Genomic DNA, 17,952 nt, shown 5'->3' with positions numbered 1-17,952 from the left:
CGCTGTCCATCTTTGACAGTGCATTGACTGAACTTCAAATATGCTCTGCCAAAGTAAGACTGATTTACCGTCCAAGTGACCACTTGGGGGCCGCATTTTTCCCACACGCAAGCCGAGCTCCAGGGTGGCTTGCTGTACCACTGGGGTCTGTCTTTTCCAAGTCAGAAGTGGGGCAGGTCTCAGAGGAACATTGCCTCCTAGACCTATCTCATCTCTACCCTATGTGGGACAGCAATCTACCTTGAACCATGACTGAGGCAAAGGAAGAAACAGCAATGAAAAATATTACCTATATATACAAATTCTGAATGTCGGTGCATCTCAGTATAAACCTACATTTATGCATAAGCACGTTGAAGCCTATAGAAATCTGCAGTTAGTTTTATCTCTGGCACTGATCAACCACGGACTCCAACATATGTGTGCTTCCCAATACATTTACCTACTATTCCCTTCTATGTTAATAATTTAATAATAATTAATAATTAATAAAATTAAATTAATAATTTAATAATAATAATAATGTTCTGGAACCAGCATCTCTGCTGCTGGTGGTTGCTGCCCTCTTCTAAGTACTTTGGATGGATTTTGGTTTTCAATATTTTCTAAATGATCAAGTCTACATTTTAAAATCAAATCTATGTAATGTTTGCATGTAGCTTTCATTGGGCCTGAAGGGTTTAACAGGTGCGCAACAGAGGTAAATACCCTTATATCATGACCATGTAGAACAGAAACCAGATGTTCTTCATTGAGAGGGGGGGGGGGAGAGAGAGAGAGAGAAAGAGTAAACATATACATAAGTATATATGGAATAAATTCTGGTATTTGAGAAATATGTACACTTTATTTTATTTTTTTTAAAGAAATTGAGCTGGAGGCTGGTGCTAATTAACAACTGGGAACTTTTGAAAATACAGCTGTGAAAGCGGTAAGTAGAACAGACTGGCCAAAGGGTCTAAACACCATTTGTTTGGGAGAGAAAGCAGTGAACTTTTCCACAGTAAGTGCTGATGCAACTGTTTATCGATTCTGCGTGACTGTGTCCGGCTGCCAGAGACGCATGCTACCAAAATACTATGTCAAGCATGTCTTCAGCTTTCAGGTTAATTTCCATTTCCTCCCACCTGCAGAAAACAGCTGTCTCCATCTCCAGAAGAAAGGAACTCAGAAGGAGCCAGAGGGGGAAAAAATTACTAAAGGGAGTCTTTGTGTGCCAAAATAAAGTCAGGGTTTCAAATAAATCTCACTTGGGACATTCCACAGCTAGTTCAGACCTCAGATTTAAGCAGGGCCTTCTTGTCCTGTCAATTTTGAAAGGTTTGGGGTGTTAGTAATGCAGACACTGACACTTGTATGACAGGCAGCTCTATGGATGCTGAACTACTGCTCTTCCCTAGAGTAAATGCATACATTTACCAAATAATAATAACCACCACCATCCTCATCCCTAGAACACAACGTTGTCCGGGAGTATCCCTGCAAAATCAGGTCAAAGTGAATGTTGTTGCCTAAGCAGACGGGATTGCAGCCATGTTTAAAAGTCAATCAGGGAAATACTATTAATCATTTAGTCCATGCTCTTGCCTGATGTTGCCAAGGATGGGAATTCTTTATACAACAACTAAAATAGCAAAGACAAGAAAAGGAAGTTATATCTCCCCCACTCTGAGCATCAGCAATGGGAATCTATACTATCGGGAATAATGCTTCCTCAGCGAGGAAACAAGTTTGGCGTTGTAAGTGGTTTTAAGGAGGATAATAAATCATAAAACCATTGTTCTTCCTAGGTGTTCTGTAAGGGATTTATAACTATTAAGTGTTGCTGATGGTTAGACGTGACCGCTGTCAGTAGTGTGTATGTCCATAGCACTTGTTAATCCTGCTTCGCACACTGCCCAGAAAGACTTCGACGTGGCTGACTTATTTAAATTGTTTCCTTTTCCTGAGACTTAGGAAGGAATGCATTACATTTCAAGTCTGTACTGATTTCTCTAAAACAGAGACCTGTGGCCCACCAAGCTGAACGCTGCATGCCGGGCACAGTTTCTGTGTTAACAATGTCCCCAATCCAGTTCCGCAATCCCACAAAAGCAGCAAAACAAGAGGTTTGATGAAGCCAAGGGCTTCCTATGACCACCAAATGTATCTTATAGTCACTGCGTACGATTGGTATTCTCTTTGGCGAGTTGTCAAGTTGTGGGGGCCCGCCCGATTACTCTCTTACCTACGGAATCTTCATCAGCAATACTTAACGTTCATGTCAAGTGAGATCGTCAAAGGCAAGCAGGGAGAGAGTGCAGAAGACAGGACAGGTTTATGTCATTCTGGGTTGTCCTGGCTTCCAGAAAGGCAGTTTATTCTCTTCATTACCAGCTGATGGCCAATGGCTTTTTACTACTTTCTGCATCCCCAGAGAGTTGCAACACTTTGCTGTTGAGATGACTGTTATCATGAGGAACGCATATTTAATGGCAGCTTCACAAAAAAGGTTGACCAAGCAGAGAGGAAAGATGATGGTGGAAGAGGCATGATTGGCAGCGGAAGAGAAATAAGATGAGGGTGTGATTAAAATGGTGGTGGGTGTTGGAAAGCTGAGAACGGTTTGACCAGCTCCTTCTAAGTCTGGCTTTGCTAAAGCCACCCACCAATCCCCCCCTCCCATCCACTCACCCAAGCCCATGAAACTTACACAGGTTACTGTAAGGGGTTTGTGGTGAGACAGGAAAGGCAGGGGTTGGGGGAGAGGTCTCACCACCACTAGAAGGTGGGCTGCTTGGAGAGGTCCCCTGCATTTCTTCAAAGGCCTCCTTGTAGCTGTGGAGATGGGGCTGTGAAAGGGAGAAAGTAAAGCAGAATCAGCGATGACAACTCAACATCCTGTCTCCTTTCCTCTCAAGCAAACAGCCAACTGGTGAAACAGGAATTCCTTTCTCTGGATGTTTTTTCTCCTGCTGTTTTGTCCAGATTTTATATCGCTTGGTCCTATGACCAAATCTGTAGCCATTTGACTTTTCTGTCTAACAACAGATGACCTTCTGCTATGGTAACTGTCTTCTGCTATGAAAACAAGAAGGACCAAGCTGTCTAGAGCAGGAGGGAACAACAATGGCCTCTTTCCAGTTTCTGCAAAACAGGTGCTATTTAGAACACCCTCCCTTGAGAAATCGACTTGTTTTTGCACATTTTTAGCAAGGAGAGAATTTTTCTGTTTTAGTGGGTCTTTAACTGTCCAGTTTTCTTGGGCTTCTCTGGCATGCCCTTTATCCACAGCTGTTTGTTTTGTGGTGTGTGTCATTTTTATTATGTTTTACTTCTTTTGCTATATGCCACTTAGGAACTTTGTGGAAAAACAACATAAATGAAGCTAGTATGCTTAATATTAGAAGTCAGGCCTCAGATTCAGCGGGAGCTCAAAGGAGCACAGCTCCTGAACCTTCCTGAGGGTCCCACCTCCTCCTTCCCACGTTGTCTACTGAATAGCAGGTGCAGCTGCATAACAATCCTTGGATGAACTCTACCACCTATTGTTCTACAAAATGACCCCTGTTAGAAGTGATTACTCCTAGTTAAATCAGACAGCTAGAACCACTTCCAGTACTGAGGAAGGAATCTTCATCCCAAAACTGTAGGCTTATCTCCTTCCAACTTTTCTTTTTGCAACTATTTTTATTACTTTTCTTCATTTTCTCGCTTTAGTTTAACGACATTCCTCCCTCTAAGAATGACAGCTACTGTTAGCAGGCTATAAACGTTTTCTCTCTCTCTCCCATCTACGGTATGTGAGCATCCTCTTCCTTCTCCAACTATCGCATTATACTAGAAGCAAAAGAAGCATGTTTTCTATAGTAATTCCATCTGTGTTTTTATGCATATAAATGGTAAAATTGGAAGAGGAAAAGATTATTTTTTAAAAAAGCACCTCCTTGGGCCTTCCTCCAGGATTGGCAGAGATAGTGCTGACCACCTCTGGTGAAACACAGTGAACTGGTGAGCGAACAGTAGGGCTTCTTGGTGAAGTGGAATCCTGAGGACTGTTCTCATACTGGCCTTCGCTTGTGGTCCGTCTCCGCACAGGGCCTTCCATTTCTTCTGGCGACTTCTCCCGTGGTGACTGCACACCTGAAAGTTTAATTACAGTGTGAGAAACGAAGAAAGAACATTAAGACCCTTGGAACACCAAGGACACAGGGCCAGTGTTCAGTCCTTTTAGTGGTATTCCAGGGTTAGAAAGAAAGGAGCAGTGGAATATTATAATCAGTTGACGTGAGGAAAATAGGCAAAATAATTCACTTTCCACTACAGACTGCTGTGAAAACCAGTAAACCAGACTCATAAGAACATAAGAGAAACCATGTTGGATCAGGCCAATGGCCCATCCAGTCCAACACTCTGTGTCACACTTAAGAACATAAGAGAAGCCATGTTGGATCAGGCCAATGGCCCATCCAGTCCAACACTCTGTGTCACACTTAAGAACATAAGAGAAGCCATGTTGGATCAGGCCAATGGCCCATCCAGTCCAACACTCTGTGTCACATAAGAACATAAGAGAAGCCATGTTGGATCAGGCCAATGGCCCATCCAGTCCAACACTCTGTGTCACACTTAAGAACATGAGAAGCCATGTTGGATCAGGCCAATGGCCCATCAAGTCCAACACTCTGTATCACACAGTGGCCAAAAAATTATACACACACACACACACATTAAAATTGCCCTGGTCCATACAGTTAAAAAAAAAGATGGGGAAAGTAATGGTGAGCTTGGAAGGCTATGCCAAACCCCTAGAAGGCAACACTGTTTTTGGAGGGTTCACTTAACTGAGACTTCTGTAGGATAAAGCATTGCCATAAGTGCCCTAGGTCATACTTACTTTCCACACACTTCTATGGGAAAAGGGGCTGCTGTACATGGATTATTTTAAAAATAAATTGAACTGTCAATGTCAATGTGGTACAGACCACACCTACTTAGTACAGGCAGTCTTAACAGTCCCCTTGCCTTTTCTGGCAATCAGCTTCCATTCATCTGATGTTGTCATATACTCCTCGGCATCTTAGATCTTTATAATAGAGTTCCGTTGCCTTCCACTTTTATGCCCTTTAGCACGCCCCTCTAACATTTTCCAATAAATGGACTGTGAAATGGTTGACAGGAGAGGCAGAGTACATTCATCATATGAAATAGGAAGTAATTATATAAATTTGCATTAGAATATTCATTGATCTTTGAGGATGCTTACATATTTTTTAACAGTTTGCCTGTCTCCTGGACACTAACTGATGATCAAAAAAAACAGACACTGCGATTTTACTGTCTCTAAAAGATTTATATTGGACATATGGAACTGCCTTATAATGAATCAGACCCTTGGTCCATCAAAGTCAGTATTGTCTTCTCAGACCGGCAGCAGCTCTCCAGGGTCTCAAGCTGAGGTTTTTCACACCTATTTGCCTGGACCCTTTTTAGTTGGAGATGCCGGGGATTGAACCTGGGACCTTCTGCTTCCTAAGTAGATGCTCTGCCACTGAGCCACCATCCCTCCCCTGCTCTGCAGGGTCTCAAGCTGAGGTTTTTCACACCTATTTGCCTGGACCCTTTTTTGGAGATGCCAGGGATTGAACCTGCGACCTTCTGCTTCCCAAGCAGATGCTCTACCACTGAACCACCGTCCCTCCCCTAATACAACACTGGAGTGATAAATGCCCTCCTCCAGTAATCCAATCGACTGAGGACCTTACAACCTTATCAGCTTTTGAACTAATGGCATATAAATGACAAGTACACATGGGCATATTTTAGATAACTGGAAACTCTTTGTAGAGAGTTATCTGTGGACTTGCTATCATTGTTTTTATTTTGTTTGTTTTTTTAAATATTCCTGTTTGGGGTTGCAACTATTTTTTATTTTAAAATCATATAAAAGCTTGTTTTAAAAATCAGACTTATGGAAGTAGAAGGAACAAATAGGCCCTCTTGACTAAAAATAACAGGCAGGGAATAGTTCTAAGTGACTCAAAGTGGTCCCCTATGGAAGCACCAGTCGTTTCCGACTCTGGGGTGATGTCACATCACAATGTTTTCATGGCAGACTTTTACGGGGTGGTTTGCCATTGCCTTCCCCAGTCATCTACACTTTCCCCTCAGTAAGCTGGGTACTCATTTTACCGACCTCGGAAGTATGGAAGGCTGTGTAAACCTTGAGCCAGCTACCTAGACCCAGCTTCCGCTGGGATTGAACTCAGGTTGTGAGCAGAGCTTGGACTGCAGTACTGCAGCTTACCACTCTGTGCCACAGGGCTCCCTTAAGTGACTCAAACAACTGAGCAAAGCCACAGGATGAAGTGGGAACGCACTGGCCCCCAAGGAGTCTGGCCTAGCCGGACCTGGAAAATACATCTAAGGTTCTGTAAATTGTTTGTTGGTTCTTATCTCCTCCCTTGATTGCCTAAAAGCCTGCACAAAAGAGACAATATTTCTAGATGAACCCTCTTTGAGATGTCTAAGTATATGCCTAAGAGCAGAGAGGCTTTAAAAAAACATTAAGAAATCGATCGCCCATCTGCAGATCGAAGAGGTGACACTCTAAAATGAATTGTAACTATGCCATGATTCTGAATACGCAGATTAATCATCTGTCTCAGGAGCCTACTGTTTATCATGCTTTTTTCCTGTCTCAGCATCTAGGCTAGGGACACAGTCCCAGGCCCTGAAGTATTTCATGTTAACCGGAGAGCCAGTTTGGTGTAGTGGTGAAGTGTGCGGACTCTTATCTGGGAGAACCGGGTTTGATTCCCCGCTCCTCCGCTTGCACCTGCTGGAATGGCCTTGGGTCAGCCATAGCCCTGGCAGAGGTCGTCCTTGAAAGGGCAGCTGCTGGGAGAGCCCCCTCAGCCCCACCCACCTCACAGGGTGTCTGTTGTGGGGGGAGAAGATATAGGAGATTGTAAGCCGCTCTGCGTCTCTGATTCAGGGAGAAGGGCGGGGTATAAAACTGCAATTCTTCTTCTTCTAACTCCCAATACAAAGAAAAGACCATTTATTTAGCAATGAAACCCAAATTTCTTTACTTTGTACTTCCCCATCCTGAGGCTGGTTAAAACACACATACAGCCGCCCCCTACAAAAATAGTATTTAGAATGCCAGGGTATCCTGGTAGAACATTATGGTGTTATCGTTACATATTCTTTTTCTGCTCTGCATAAAGACATTTCCAGGGCAATCCTATGCAAAGTTACTCCAGTCTAAACCCATGAATTTCCATGGGCTTAGACTGGCAAAACTCTGTATAGGACTTAGGCTTCCCAATCCCCAGGTCCCAACGGGGGATCCCCTGGTTTTACAGGCTTCCCCCCGCCCCCGCAGCTACCACGTACCTCTAGCACTCCGGCAGGTTTAGAAACCTGTAAACAGGTCCCATTTTAAAATGCGTGTTTCTGTTGTTTGTGTGCCTTTAAAGTTGAGCGGGAAGCAGGAAGCACCTCATGGGGAAGGTCAGCTGCAGCTTCTGTTTGTTTTGCTTTCGTTTTCAGAGCAAGTAACCAGACCCAGTAAGTGTGTGTGTGAGAGAGAGAGGGAGGGTTGCCAATCCCCATATGGAGGCAGGGGATTCCCCAGTTTGGAGGCCCTTCCCACTTTAGAAAGCTTTAGAAACTCGGGGGGGTAGGGAGGGAACTGTCTACTGGGCACTCTATTATTCCCTATGGAGAACGATTCCCATAGCAAATAATGGGATATTGATCTGCGGGTGTCTGGGGCTCTGCGGGGGTGGGGGAGTGTTCTTTGAGGTAGAGGCACCAAATTTTCAGCACAGCATCTGATGCCTTTTCTCAAAACACCCTCCAAGTTTCCAAAGGATTGGACCGGGGGGCCAATTCTATGAGCCCCCAAAGAAGGTGCCTCTATCCTTCATTATTTCTAATAGAGGAAAGGAATGGAAAAGGTGTGCAGTCCCTTTCAATGTGATGGCCAGAACTCCCTTTGGAGTTCAATTGTACTTGTTCCAACCTTGCTCATGGCTCCACCCCCAATGTCTCCTGGCCCCACCCCCAGAGTCTCCTGGCTCCACCCCCAAAGTCCCCCGATAGTTTTTGAATTGGACTCGGCAACCCTAATAGGACTGCATTGTTAGTTATTTGTTAAACCCATGTAACAATAGACCAGAATGAGTGTTCCTCTCTCACATCCAATCCAAAGCAGGTCTTCTGGATATACATGTTTATTCTGATTTTAAACTGGATCTACTTCAGATTGGTTAAATCTCCAGATGCTGTGGTGCACCTGATGTTACTGGGATGTAGTTATGATATAGTGGTGAGATATAAATGCAGCCTGCAGCTGCTGATAGCCTTCCCCACTTTCCCCATTTCCCAGTTATTTTACTGTGGTGGAGAGCAGCGAGTAACTCTCCCAGTGAGCTACGGGTATACTCTCCTGAGGCCTCTCCTACAGAGGGTGCAAGAACATGATGAGAAATTTAGTATCCATTATTCTTGGCATTCTTGTGTGCTGCATCAAGTCTTTGCAGTATAACCAAGAACCAACTTTCCTAGTATCTTTCTATGTTGCTTTGAGTGTGCCTTGCAGTGTTCACAGTCTAAGGCTCTATAAGCAACAGTTCATAGGAATTCTCCCTATCACCACCTCAGTGGATCTGGGAGTGGTGAGCTACAAAGAGGCCCCCTGAACACCCAGTGGGTCTGATAAACCTCCACTTTGAATTAGAATCAAACTCCAAAGGGATCTAGATCTAATCTGATATGGATGTGAAGAAGGCACAGACTCCCCTCTACAGTCATAGGACTAGGAAATAGAGAACCACTGGTCTAGAAACTAGAGGCATGCAAGGAAAAAAAAATTGGCTCTATTCAGATTCAGGTTTTTGAGACTAAAAAACGCTCAGTATTCCCAAATATCCCTGAATACCAGTATTGGTACTATACCGGTATTTGGGTTACTGGATATATTCCGCTTCATTATACCCTATGGCAACAGTTTCCATAGGATATAATGGAGGATTTCACTTCCTGAGTCGTGCTAAGGTGACTCGGCGAGTGAAGTGATCTAAATGTTAAACCCTTCCAGAGTTGGGCTGCAGCAGCTTCCCTTCTCTCTGGAGTCACACCGCAGCTGCTGCCTGACTCTGGGAGGGGAGGGGTTTAAACGTTAAACCCTTTCCCTTCTCTCAGGACCCCCTAATAAAAGACACATGATATCAGCTTTTATTCAGGTGAGGCTGCTTTGGTCGTCGAATATACCTGATATCTGATCTGTATTTGGCTGAACAAACACCTGAAAAATACTGATAAAAGTATTTTAGGGGGGATTTATTTGGTTTGGCTTATGCTGAACGCACACCTCTACTAGAAACCCCATTGTTAAGATGCTGTTGCTGTCCTGTTGTCTGCAGACAACCCTAGTCAGTTTACAGACGTATTTCAGTTTAATTTCTCTCTCCACAAACTAGCCATACTCCCCCATCACCTTATATTGGTTACAAAGCAGTTTAATTGGCATGCTTCCCCAAATAATCCTGAGAACTACGGTTTGATGAAAGTGCCTAGAATTCACTCTTAGAGGTCTTTAGCTCCTCCTCTTCTCGAAACGACTCCTCAACTCCCGGAGAGAACAAGGGGCTTCAAACCAGATATAAGCAATGTCACCAACGATTGAAATTGGGGAGTCAGGAGTACTCTGGAAATGTTGAGAAAGCTATGAGCCAAGCCCAGATCTCCCTGAAGTTCAAATCCAGACCACTTGGCCCAGTATGCTATGTTAATGCAGCTGCCCTCCCCTCACATACCTACAAAAACTTATCTTGCGGTGAGCATGGCAACCAGAAAGGCTACTACTGCAGCCTTCAGTAGGCACTACAAAGCATTACAGGAGCCATGATTCATGGAAAATGTTGTCTCCCAGGGATTCTAGCATCTTATGGACCCAAAAGCCCTCAGAGACTATGATTCTTTAAGATTCTTATGTTGAAATATGCTATTGAGAAAGCCTAATCAAGTCTGTTTCAGTAGCCTCTTTTTTCACTGCTACTGCTACGAGGTAAATGTTGGGAAAGGGGCCGTAGAGGGTGCCCTCAAAGGGGCTGGAGAATATGACACATTTTGCCTACATCAGTTCATCTTCGGTGAGCCCATTCTGAACTGAGTCTAGGTTAGCTTACCAGTTAAAAAAGGTGTGCTCTTCTAGCGGGTACTGATGTCAGACAGGTTCTCTGATCACACAGGATGCTGAATAGTGAGGCAGCTGCATGATTTGGTTTTGTTAACGGAGAGGTGGTTGCTGGGAAAAACAACGGCAACCGTTCAAATGCGCCTTGCAGCTGTGCCATAAACGGCAGTGCCAGGGAAACGAATGAACTTTGAGTTAGCGAGGCATCAGTTATGAAGTCGGGAGACAACGTTTGTTACAAGGAACAGAACTGAGGGGGGGGGGGATGAAATCTCGGAGACCAGAATTTTGCTCACTGAAGAGATAGACTTCTGTTAGCTCGTTCCTCTGTTTGTTGAAACTACCCTTGGATTTGCCTCACTTCAGCATGCGCTAGTGCTAGCCAGGGAAAAGAGCCAGGAATCTGGATCCCATTGAGGCGCCCTTCTCTTCATTAACGTAGGAACCATTGAATGCCCACCTCATATATCCCGCCGTGATCTTTATAATGCATTTGCAATATTTATTTTAAAGGCACCTGCTGTCAAGAGGGTGACACTTTGGGAGACATCTATTAAAAGTCCACAAAACTTGTGGGCCTTCTGAGTTGCTTTCAAGTCCCTTGGCAAAGCCAGATCTCTCCTTGATTAGTATTAGCTATGCCATTTTCTCAGATGCAGAGTGTGTTGCCTTTATCACAGCTGACGGGGGATGGGGGGGAGAGAGAAAACATACAGATTTTGCGCTGCACTCCCACATGCTGAATGCAGGAGCCCCTCAGGGAGAGAAAGAGGAGTGAGTTTGAGACCACAGCAACGGAAGCAACCAAAGGGCAACACCCTGACAAAAGGAAAATGCATTGACTGAGAAAAGCACAGATGTCAATCAGCACATGCAACACCTATTAAATAAAGCAGCGACGGATTTATCATCAAAAAAGAGTGAGAGGCTCTATTTATCACTAGGACTGCCACCTGACCAGTTTAAAACCTTTACAAATAGTTCTCAGCCATTCAAAGAATCTTAGCTTTAATGATGAATTTTTAATAGTCAACTTTTATTAAATTAATGTACGCAAAACACATGGAGGTGGTGGACAACCAGAGAGGTGCATCAGAACCTGCATCTCTCAGGATGCCCCTGGAGAGAAACTGTACTGTTATATCTATCTTTAGACGGCACAGCCCTCCCTCCTCGCAGATGCATTTTGAGATTAGGACGCTTCCGTTTTTGTTGATTCACATAATCTGGTAACTAAGGGTGCGGTCAGACGTCCAAAAAACCCCGCTACGGGCATGAGTTGAGCCCGCAAGCATGTCGGATTTTACCCGGACGTTCACACATCCACATCTGTGAAGCGTGCTTAGCCCGTGCCCGTTCCACGCTGATGCGCCTTGCTCGCGGATTAATTTGCTAGTGCTTTTAATCCGGAACAAGACGCTTCCTGAGCGCTTCCTGAGCGCTCTGGAGCATCTGAACGGGCAATCGTTGCTGAGTCGCAGCAGTGCTTCCCGCCACAAACAAAATGCATATCACTGCGCCATCGAAGGAAGGAACTCAAAAAAATTGTTTATTAGCGGCTGTATTCCTAAGCTTAACTGGGGGGGGGGGGAGCTTCCGAAACGTGCGTGCCCGGCCTTTTTTTTTTTTTTATATTTTAGTTTATTGCGTAATAGCGATATATCGAAATCTCGTATATATCGCCCATACTCGTAGCCGCCTCCCTGGGCGGCCGGGCTGTAGGCGGGGGGGGGGGTCTGTCTTGCAAGAGGGGCTTATGGTCCATTGCTCAGGCAGGGCGAGCCGCCCTCCCCAAGCCGGAGAATCGGCAAACGTTGCTGAGCCAACTTTTTGCACCCGGCTTTTGCAACGGGAGGAAAGGCAGGAGGCGCCCAGGGAGCAGCGCTAGAGAGAGCTTGCAAAATAAAATAAAATAAAATAATAACCGGCGCTTGCAAAAAGATCCCACCCCACACACGCCCCGCAAGGCAGAGGCAACGCTAATTCGATACAACGATATATCGAAACAAACAAAAAAAAAGGTTTAAATAGCCGGAAACCCCGGAGGAGGAAGGATCTCGCAGGAGCTCAGCCGAGCCTCTCCCCGCACGCAGGGAATCCATGCGTCACCACCGCCGCCTCGGAGGGGCTGGCTCGCCTGGAGGGCTCCCGCTGCCGGCTGGGCTGGGGACTGGCCGGCCAGCCTTCCCCGACGCCTGGTCCCCTCCACTCGGGGATCGCCTCGCTCGCCTCGCCGGACACGCTCTTCCCCCTGCTTCCCCTCTGCCTCCGCTCCTCCGGCGCTGAGCTGCCGGCGCTGAGCAGCACCTGAAGACCCCGCCTTCCCCGCGCCCCCCTCCCCTCTGCCTTCTCTGGCTGGATCAGCAGTGCCGCCGAGCTGCAGATATGAAGAGATCCGCTGCTCTTTTGCTAGTTCAGCCCTGCGCGGCAGCCCGGGGGAGCCCTCTTGCCCGCACCCCCCGGAGTTGGAGCCACGCTTGCCTGAAGCTCCGGGTCCCACATCTCTCCCTCCCCCCAGGCAAACAATTAGTTGTCTTAGACGGCTTCTAAATCTATGGAAAGATTGGAACTCAGGTCTCAAAGGCATCCAAAATGTCAAGCTGCCAGGGAAACAAAAAAAAAAAAAAAGGTTTAAATAGCCAGAACCCCCGCTACTGCAAATGCAGATTGCCGCCATCTGAAAGAAGTTCCGGAGGGCGCTGTGTGATCGAGCAGGGGACGGGATCAACACGGCATGCCATCGGAACAGTAAAGGAACAGCAGCTGTCTGATCGGGAAACAGGATGCGGCGGATTATCTGACATACGAAATAACGGCGCTTTAAAGATGGGTTGCTGATGGATTTAATGTAAGTGTGACCTCACCCAAGAAGAAATGAATGATGACCTTCCTTCAAAAACATCTCTTCATACTGAAGACCAAGTTTGCAACTGTCGGTACAAACCTGGAGGTCAACACAAGCTCTTTGCAACTTTAAACTGGACCCTGGACCTAATCTGTACAACGTTAAGGCCGTTTCCCCACCGACCTTACCGCGGAGCGACGTCCCTCTTCACCGCGCAGCGTCTGCGCGGATTTCCCACCAACTGCTCCGCAGAACCAGGAAGTGCCGGACCTTTTGCGTCGCAGATGTAAACCGCCAAAAACCAGTTTACGTTAGCGACGCAAAAGCCGCGGCTCTTCCTGGTTATGTGGAGCAGTTGGTGGGAAATCCGTGCAGACGCTGCGCGGTGAAGAGGGACATCGCTCCGCGGTAAGGTCTGTGGAAAAACAGCCTAAGTCTAGGAAGGGGGCACAACGAATTCACTGTTCTTTTGGAGAGAGAGAAAAGATTGAATCAGAAAGCGGCAGCCTCAATGAAGAATGAGAAACTCATTTGGAAGCAATGTGGTATGGAAAGGGGTCACTGCCCACTAAAATGAGAACAAAAATTACAACTATTTTGCTAACGTGTTCAGGGAAAGCCTGAAATGAAGCCATTGCTCTCTGATGCAATGCATTCCACTCAACTCCCACACGAAGAAGAGTGGCTGCTGTAACTGTATTGCCACTGAAGGCACATTTGCAATGTCTCTTGCACAATACTTAATCCTGTTTCCTTGCCTCATTGTAAGAAACGTTTTCAGCTCCTCTGAATTTTATATGATTTGTTGTATCTGCCATTCAAGGTGGTGGAGTAGGGAGGAAAAAGGGAACCAGTGTTTCAGAACCGAGACTGGTGATGCCTCAGCTCATGATGGTATGACTTTTGAACTGGAACTAGCAAAGAGTGAATGTTTACAAAGCGGTTGTGATGACAACCCTCATCTATGGCTCCGAATCGTGGGTTTTATACCGTCATCACCTGCGACTCCTTGAGCGCTTTCATCAGCGCTGCCTTCGCACCATCCTCAACATCCACTGGAGTGACTTTGTGACCAACACTGAAGTCCTCAAGCGGGCAGAGGTTACCAGCATCGAGGCACTGCTGTTGAAGACGCAGCTGCGCTGGGCAGGGCATATTTCTAGGATGGAAAACCACCGCCTTCCCAAGATTGCCCTGTATGGCGAACTCTCCACCGGCCATCGAAATAGAGGGGCACAAAAGAAGAGGTACAAGGACTCCTTGAAGAAATCCCTTAGCACCTGTCACATCAACCATCACCAGTGGTCTGACCTAGCCTCAGATCGCAAAGCATGGAGGCACACCATCCACCAGGCTGTCTCTTCCTTTGAGAACACACGCATAGCTGGTCTTGAGGACAAAAGGAGATTGAGGAAGAATCGCACTGCTACAGGACCAACCCTAAATCAGACTTTTCCCTGCAGCCGCTGTGGCCGGACCTGCCTGTCCCACATTGGTCTTGTCAGCCACCAGCGAGCCTGCAGCAAACATGGACTATTGCACCCTTCTTAAATCTTCGTTCGCGAAGCCAAGCCGAGAGAGAGAGAGCAAAGAGTGACAAAAATGTCAGCAGCAAGTGAATGATCTCTGGAACTCTCTCCCTTCTGAGCTGTATTTATTAATGGACTAAGCTGTGATACATGATGTCCTTGTCCTTAGAGCAAGGCAACCCATCTTCTATAACCCTTCAACGTGATTTTTTAACCGCAAGAGAACAGTTCGCTCCTAGCATGTCTGAATCTAGCAACACATACCTATCGTCATGAGAAGAGACAGTGTTTAAGATGAACGGTAAAGATGACACTGTACAGCCACGACTGTGGTGTAGCAGTTAGAGTTTCAGACTAGGATCTGGAAGGCCTGGGTTCAAATTCCCAGTCTGTCATGGAAGCCTGATGTGTGGGCCAGTCCCATGCTCTCATTCAACCCTACCTCACAGAGATGTTGTAAGGATAAAATGGAGGAAAGGAGAATGATGTAAGCTTCTTTGGGTCACTATTGGGGAGGAAGGTGATGCAAATAAATATTTGTCCCCAGGAGGCTTTGGCTGACAAAAAGATACATTCACTCACAACAAACAAAGAACTTTGCAATACGAATAACAATGCTGTCACTAAAACCGCATGCTTTAAGAGGCAAACAGGCTTGTTTTCTCAGTTGTATATCTAGAGTGAAGGCAATCCATTAAAAGTTCCAAAAGGAACAATAGTGGAATACCTTTTCATTAGAATTAACAAAACATCAAGCAAGCAAAAAACAGCAAAAGCAAGCCACTACCACAATCTTCTGTTGCTCTCTGCCTTACAAGAGACAGAGGTTTTTCTGGGGCGGGGGATGAGGAAAGATCTGAGTAATTTCTGGCTTTTTTATTTACTACATCTAAGCAATTTTTTTTTTTTTTTGCTTCTTCATCAAATGAGTCTCTGGTGTATCTTGAATCCTGTTTTATACCTAACACCATACCATCTAAATAACTCTGCTGCAAAATCTTTCGGATGGCATACTTAAATACCTCTTTGACTCTGGCCTTTGCCACCATGCCCTGAAACTTTTCCTTCTTTTTGTTTGTTATTTACCATCCAGTTTAATACACATAGGGAACTTAAAGGCCTGCATTTATTATTCTGTAGGGATTGTTTTGCAAAATTCAGTTAAAGCAGATTTCATTATCAAAGCAAGGTTCCAACTTCCTTGGATGATTCATTTGTCTGAATCCCATTCCAAGGCATATCTCAGGTGTTCAACGAGTTGGTACTTTGGGGTGGTTCTCCAGCCTAAAAATGATCCAGACATTTAGAGAACCATTCCTCAGTGTGCACTCTGAGTTTTCAGAAGTGTTCCAGGCACTTAGAGAAGATCAGAGACCCAATTCAGGCTCTCAGATAACTATTTCTAAATTCCTGTCTTGCTTCTGAGAGCTCAGAAACACACACTTCTCAGATCTCGAAAGCAGTTGAAGTGCAAGTCTCAGAGTCTTCAGAAATGAGCCAAATCTTTAGAGAGGCACTTCTAAATGCTTGGCTTACATTTGATCTCATATATACATGGAAATGGTTTGAACCTAGTTCGCTTATGAGTTCCATTTTTCTGTGCTAGGTCAGAAATCCCAGCAAGGGGTGGTCAGTTCTGCTCTGTCAAAGCTCATAAACTTTGATGGAAGCTCTTGAACTGAATCCCTCAAATGGGAGAGACAACGGACTCTATATGGGGCAGAACTGTGGAAATCCACATCCCTACTATTTTGTGGAGGGAGAGAGGGCAGCACAGCATAGCCCAATCTTCTCAGGTCTTGGAAGCTATGCAGGTTCGGTGGGAGGCCACCAAGGAATACTCTGCAGAGGAAGGCAATGGCAAAACCACCTATGCTTCTCACTTGTCTTAAAAACTCCTTGCTGGGGTTGCCAGGTCAGTTGTGATTCGACGACACATACATAGTACTGTTTTGTGATAATCTGGTTGGTCCATATAAAATGTTATTGCATTACTATTGGGTTTTGGAATCTATCTTATACCTGCAAATTAAGTGTACTGTTCTTCTGTGTGAGTGATAGTTCTGCTCACTTGAAAACTGGCATACTGCCATGACCAAAGAAGATGTTGCTCTGGTAAAACCTGTCACTTATTTTGTTCCATTCTGCTGCAAAGAAAAGCAAATCTACTGTTATAAAAGGATATAAGAGGGTCCAAGTAGTCCAAAAATTGATTTCCAGTAGAAGCTGGATGGATGCTTCCTGGAAGCTCATAAATTAGGACAAGTCATTCCTCTCCTTCATTGTTTATTATCTGGGGACTGCATTTGGAGATGAAGGTTTTATTTAGCCAATAGTTATCACTGCGTAATTATGTTTTAGATCACTTGACTCTACCCAGATCTCAGCATATTGTATTTTTTTTCCCATTTAATTTCTATGCATGTAAACAGGCAATATCTGTAACAAACCCTCTCTTTTTTCTCATTCTGGAAAAGATGCCAAAGCAATATTCCAACAGCAACTCCTTCTCTCTCAAAGACAATTCAAAGTATTGTTACTCACAACAAAATGAGAACACAGGGGCCTAATTCACAAACCCACACATGTCCATGGAGGAAACAGTCCTTCTTTAATATGGTTTTATGCTTGGTCACATTTATACCAAGAGCAACATTAATGCAAGGCCAACGTTGGCATCTCGGGCACTGCTCATCAAAAAAGATTTTGGTTAATTTCAGATCCGGATCTGAGGAGTGTGTATGTGTGTGTGTATAATCATAATTATATATATATAATCTTCTTAAGAACATAAGAACATAAGAGAAGCCATGTTGGATCAGGCCAACGGCCCATCCAGTCCAACACTCTGTGTCACACAGTGGCAAAAAATTTTATATATACACACACACTGTGGCTAATAGCCACTGATGGACCTCTGCTCCATATTTTTATCTAAACCCCTCTTGAAGGTGGCTATGCTTGTGGCCACCACCACCTCCTGTGGCAGTGAATTCCACATGTTAATCACCCTTTGGGTGAAGAAGTACTTCCTTTTATCCGTTTTAACCTGTCTGCTCAGCAATTTATTTCTTACTGTTTATTTTATTTCTTACTGTTTGGGGTTTTTTTCCAGGATGGGGGGGGTCCTAAGAATTCAAAACCATTTTAGCAATCCCCTCCCTCGTTCCACCACCCCCTAGAGGAAACGGGAGCAGGGTGGCAGAGAGAGGAAGCTGGTCTCACCAAACAGTTTTTTGGCAGTGTCGCCAATCCTTTTTACATGTAGAAGGCCATTATTTTCTATATGAAGACCTAGCCTATGAAATTGGAGGCTAGGTTTACACCTCATAGGAAATAACAGAGCCATCTTCCAACAGAAATTAATGGCCCTTTAAAATTTAAAAGGAAGG

The 17,952-nt window shown here is 45.1% G+C and overlaps 1 protein-coding gene across 1 annotated transcript in view; it reads right to left on the bottom strand.

Annotated features, from left to right (window-relative positions):
- TNS1 (tensin 1) overlaps positions 1 to 17,952 on the bottom strand; it is a 494,447-nt gene that overhangs the window by 62,835 nt on the left and 413,660 nt on the right. Inside the window, exons 20-21 of the mRNA XM_060261061.1 lie at positions 3,923 to 4,122; positions 2,693 to 2,831 (exon numbers count right to left, since the gene is read on the bottom strand). Of these exons, the coding sequence (XP_060117044.1) occupies positions 2,693 to 2,831; positions 3,923 to 4,122 (339 nt within the window). The remainder of the gene's footprint in view (positions 1 to 2,692; positions 2,832 to 3,922; positions 4,123 to 17,952) is intronic.

The sequence above is a fragment of the Heteronotia binoei genome, chromosome 21, assembly GCF_032191835.1.
Source record: "Heteronotia binoei isolate CCM8104 ecotype False Entrance Well chromosome 21, APGP_CSIRO_Hbin_v1, whole genome shotgun sequence".
NCBI lineage: Eukaryota > Metazoa > Chordata > Lepidosauria > Squamata > Gekkonidae > Heteronotia > Heteronotia binoei.
This window is presented reverse-complemented; position numbering and strand designations above follow the sequence as displayed.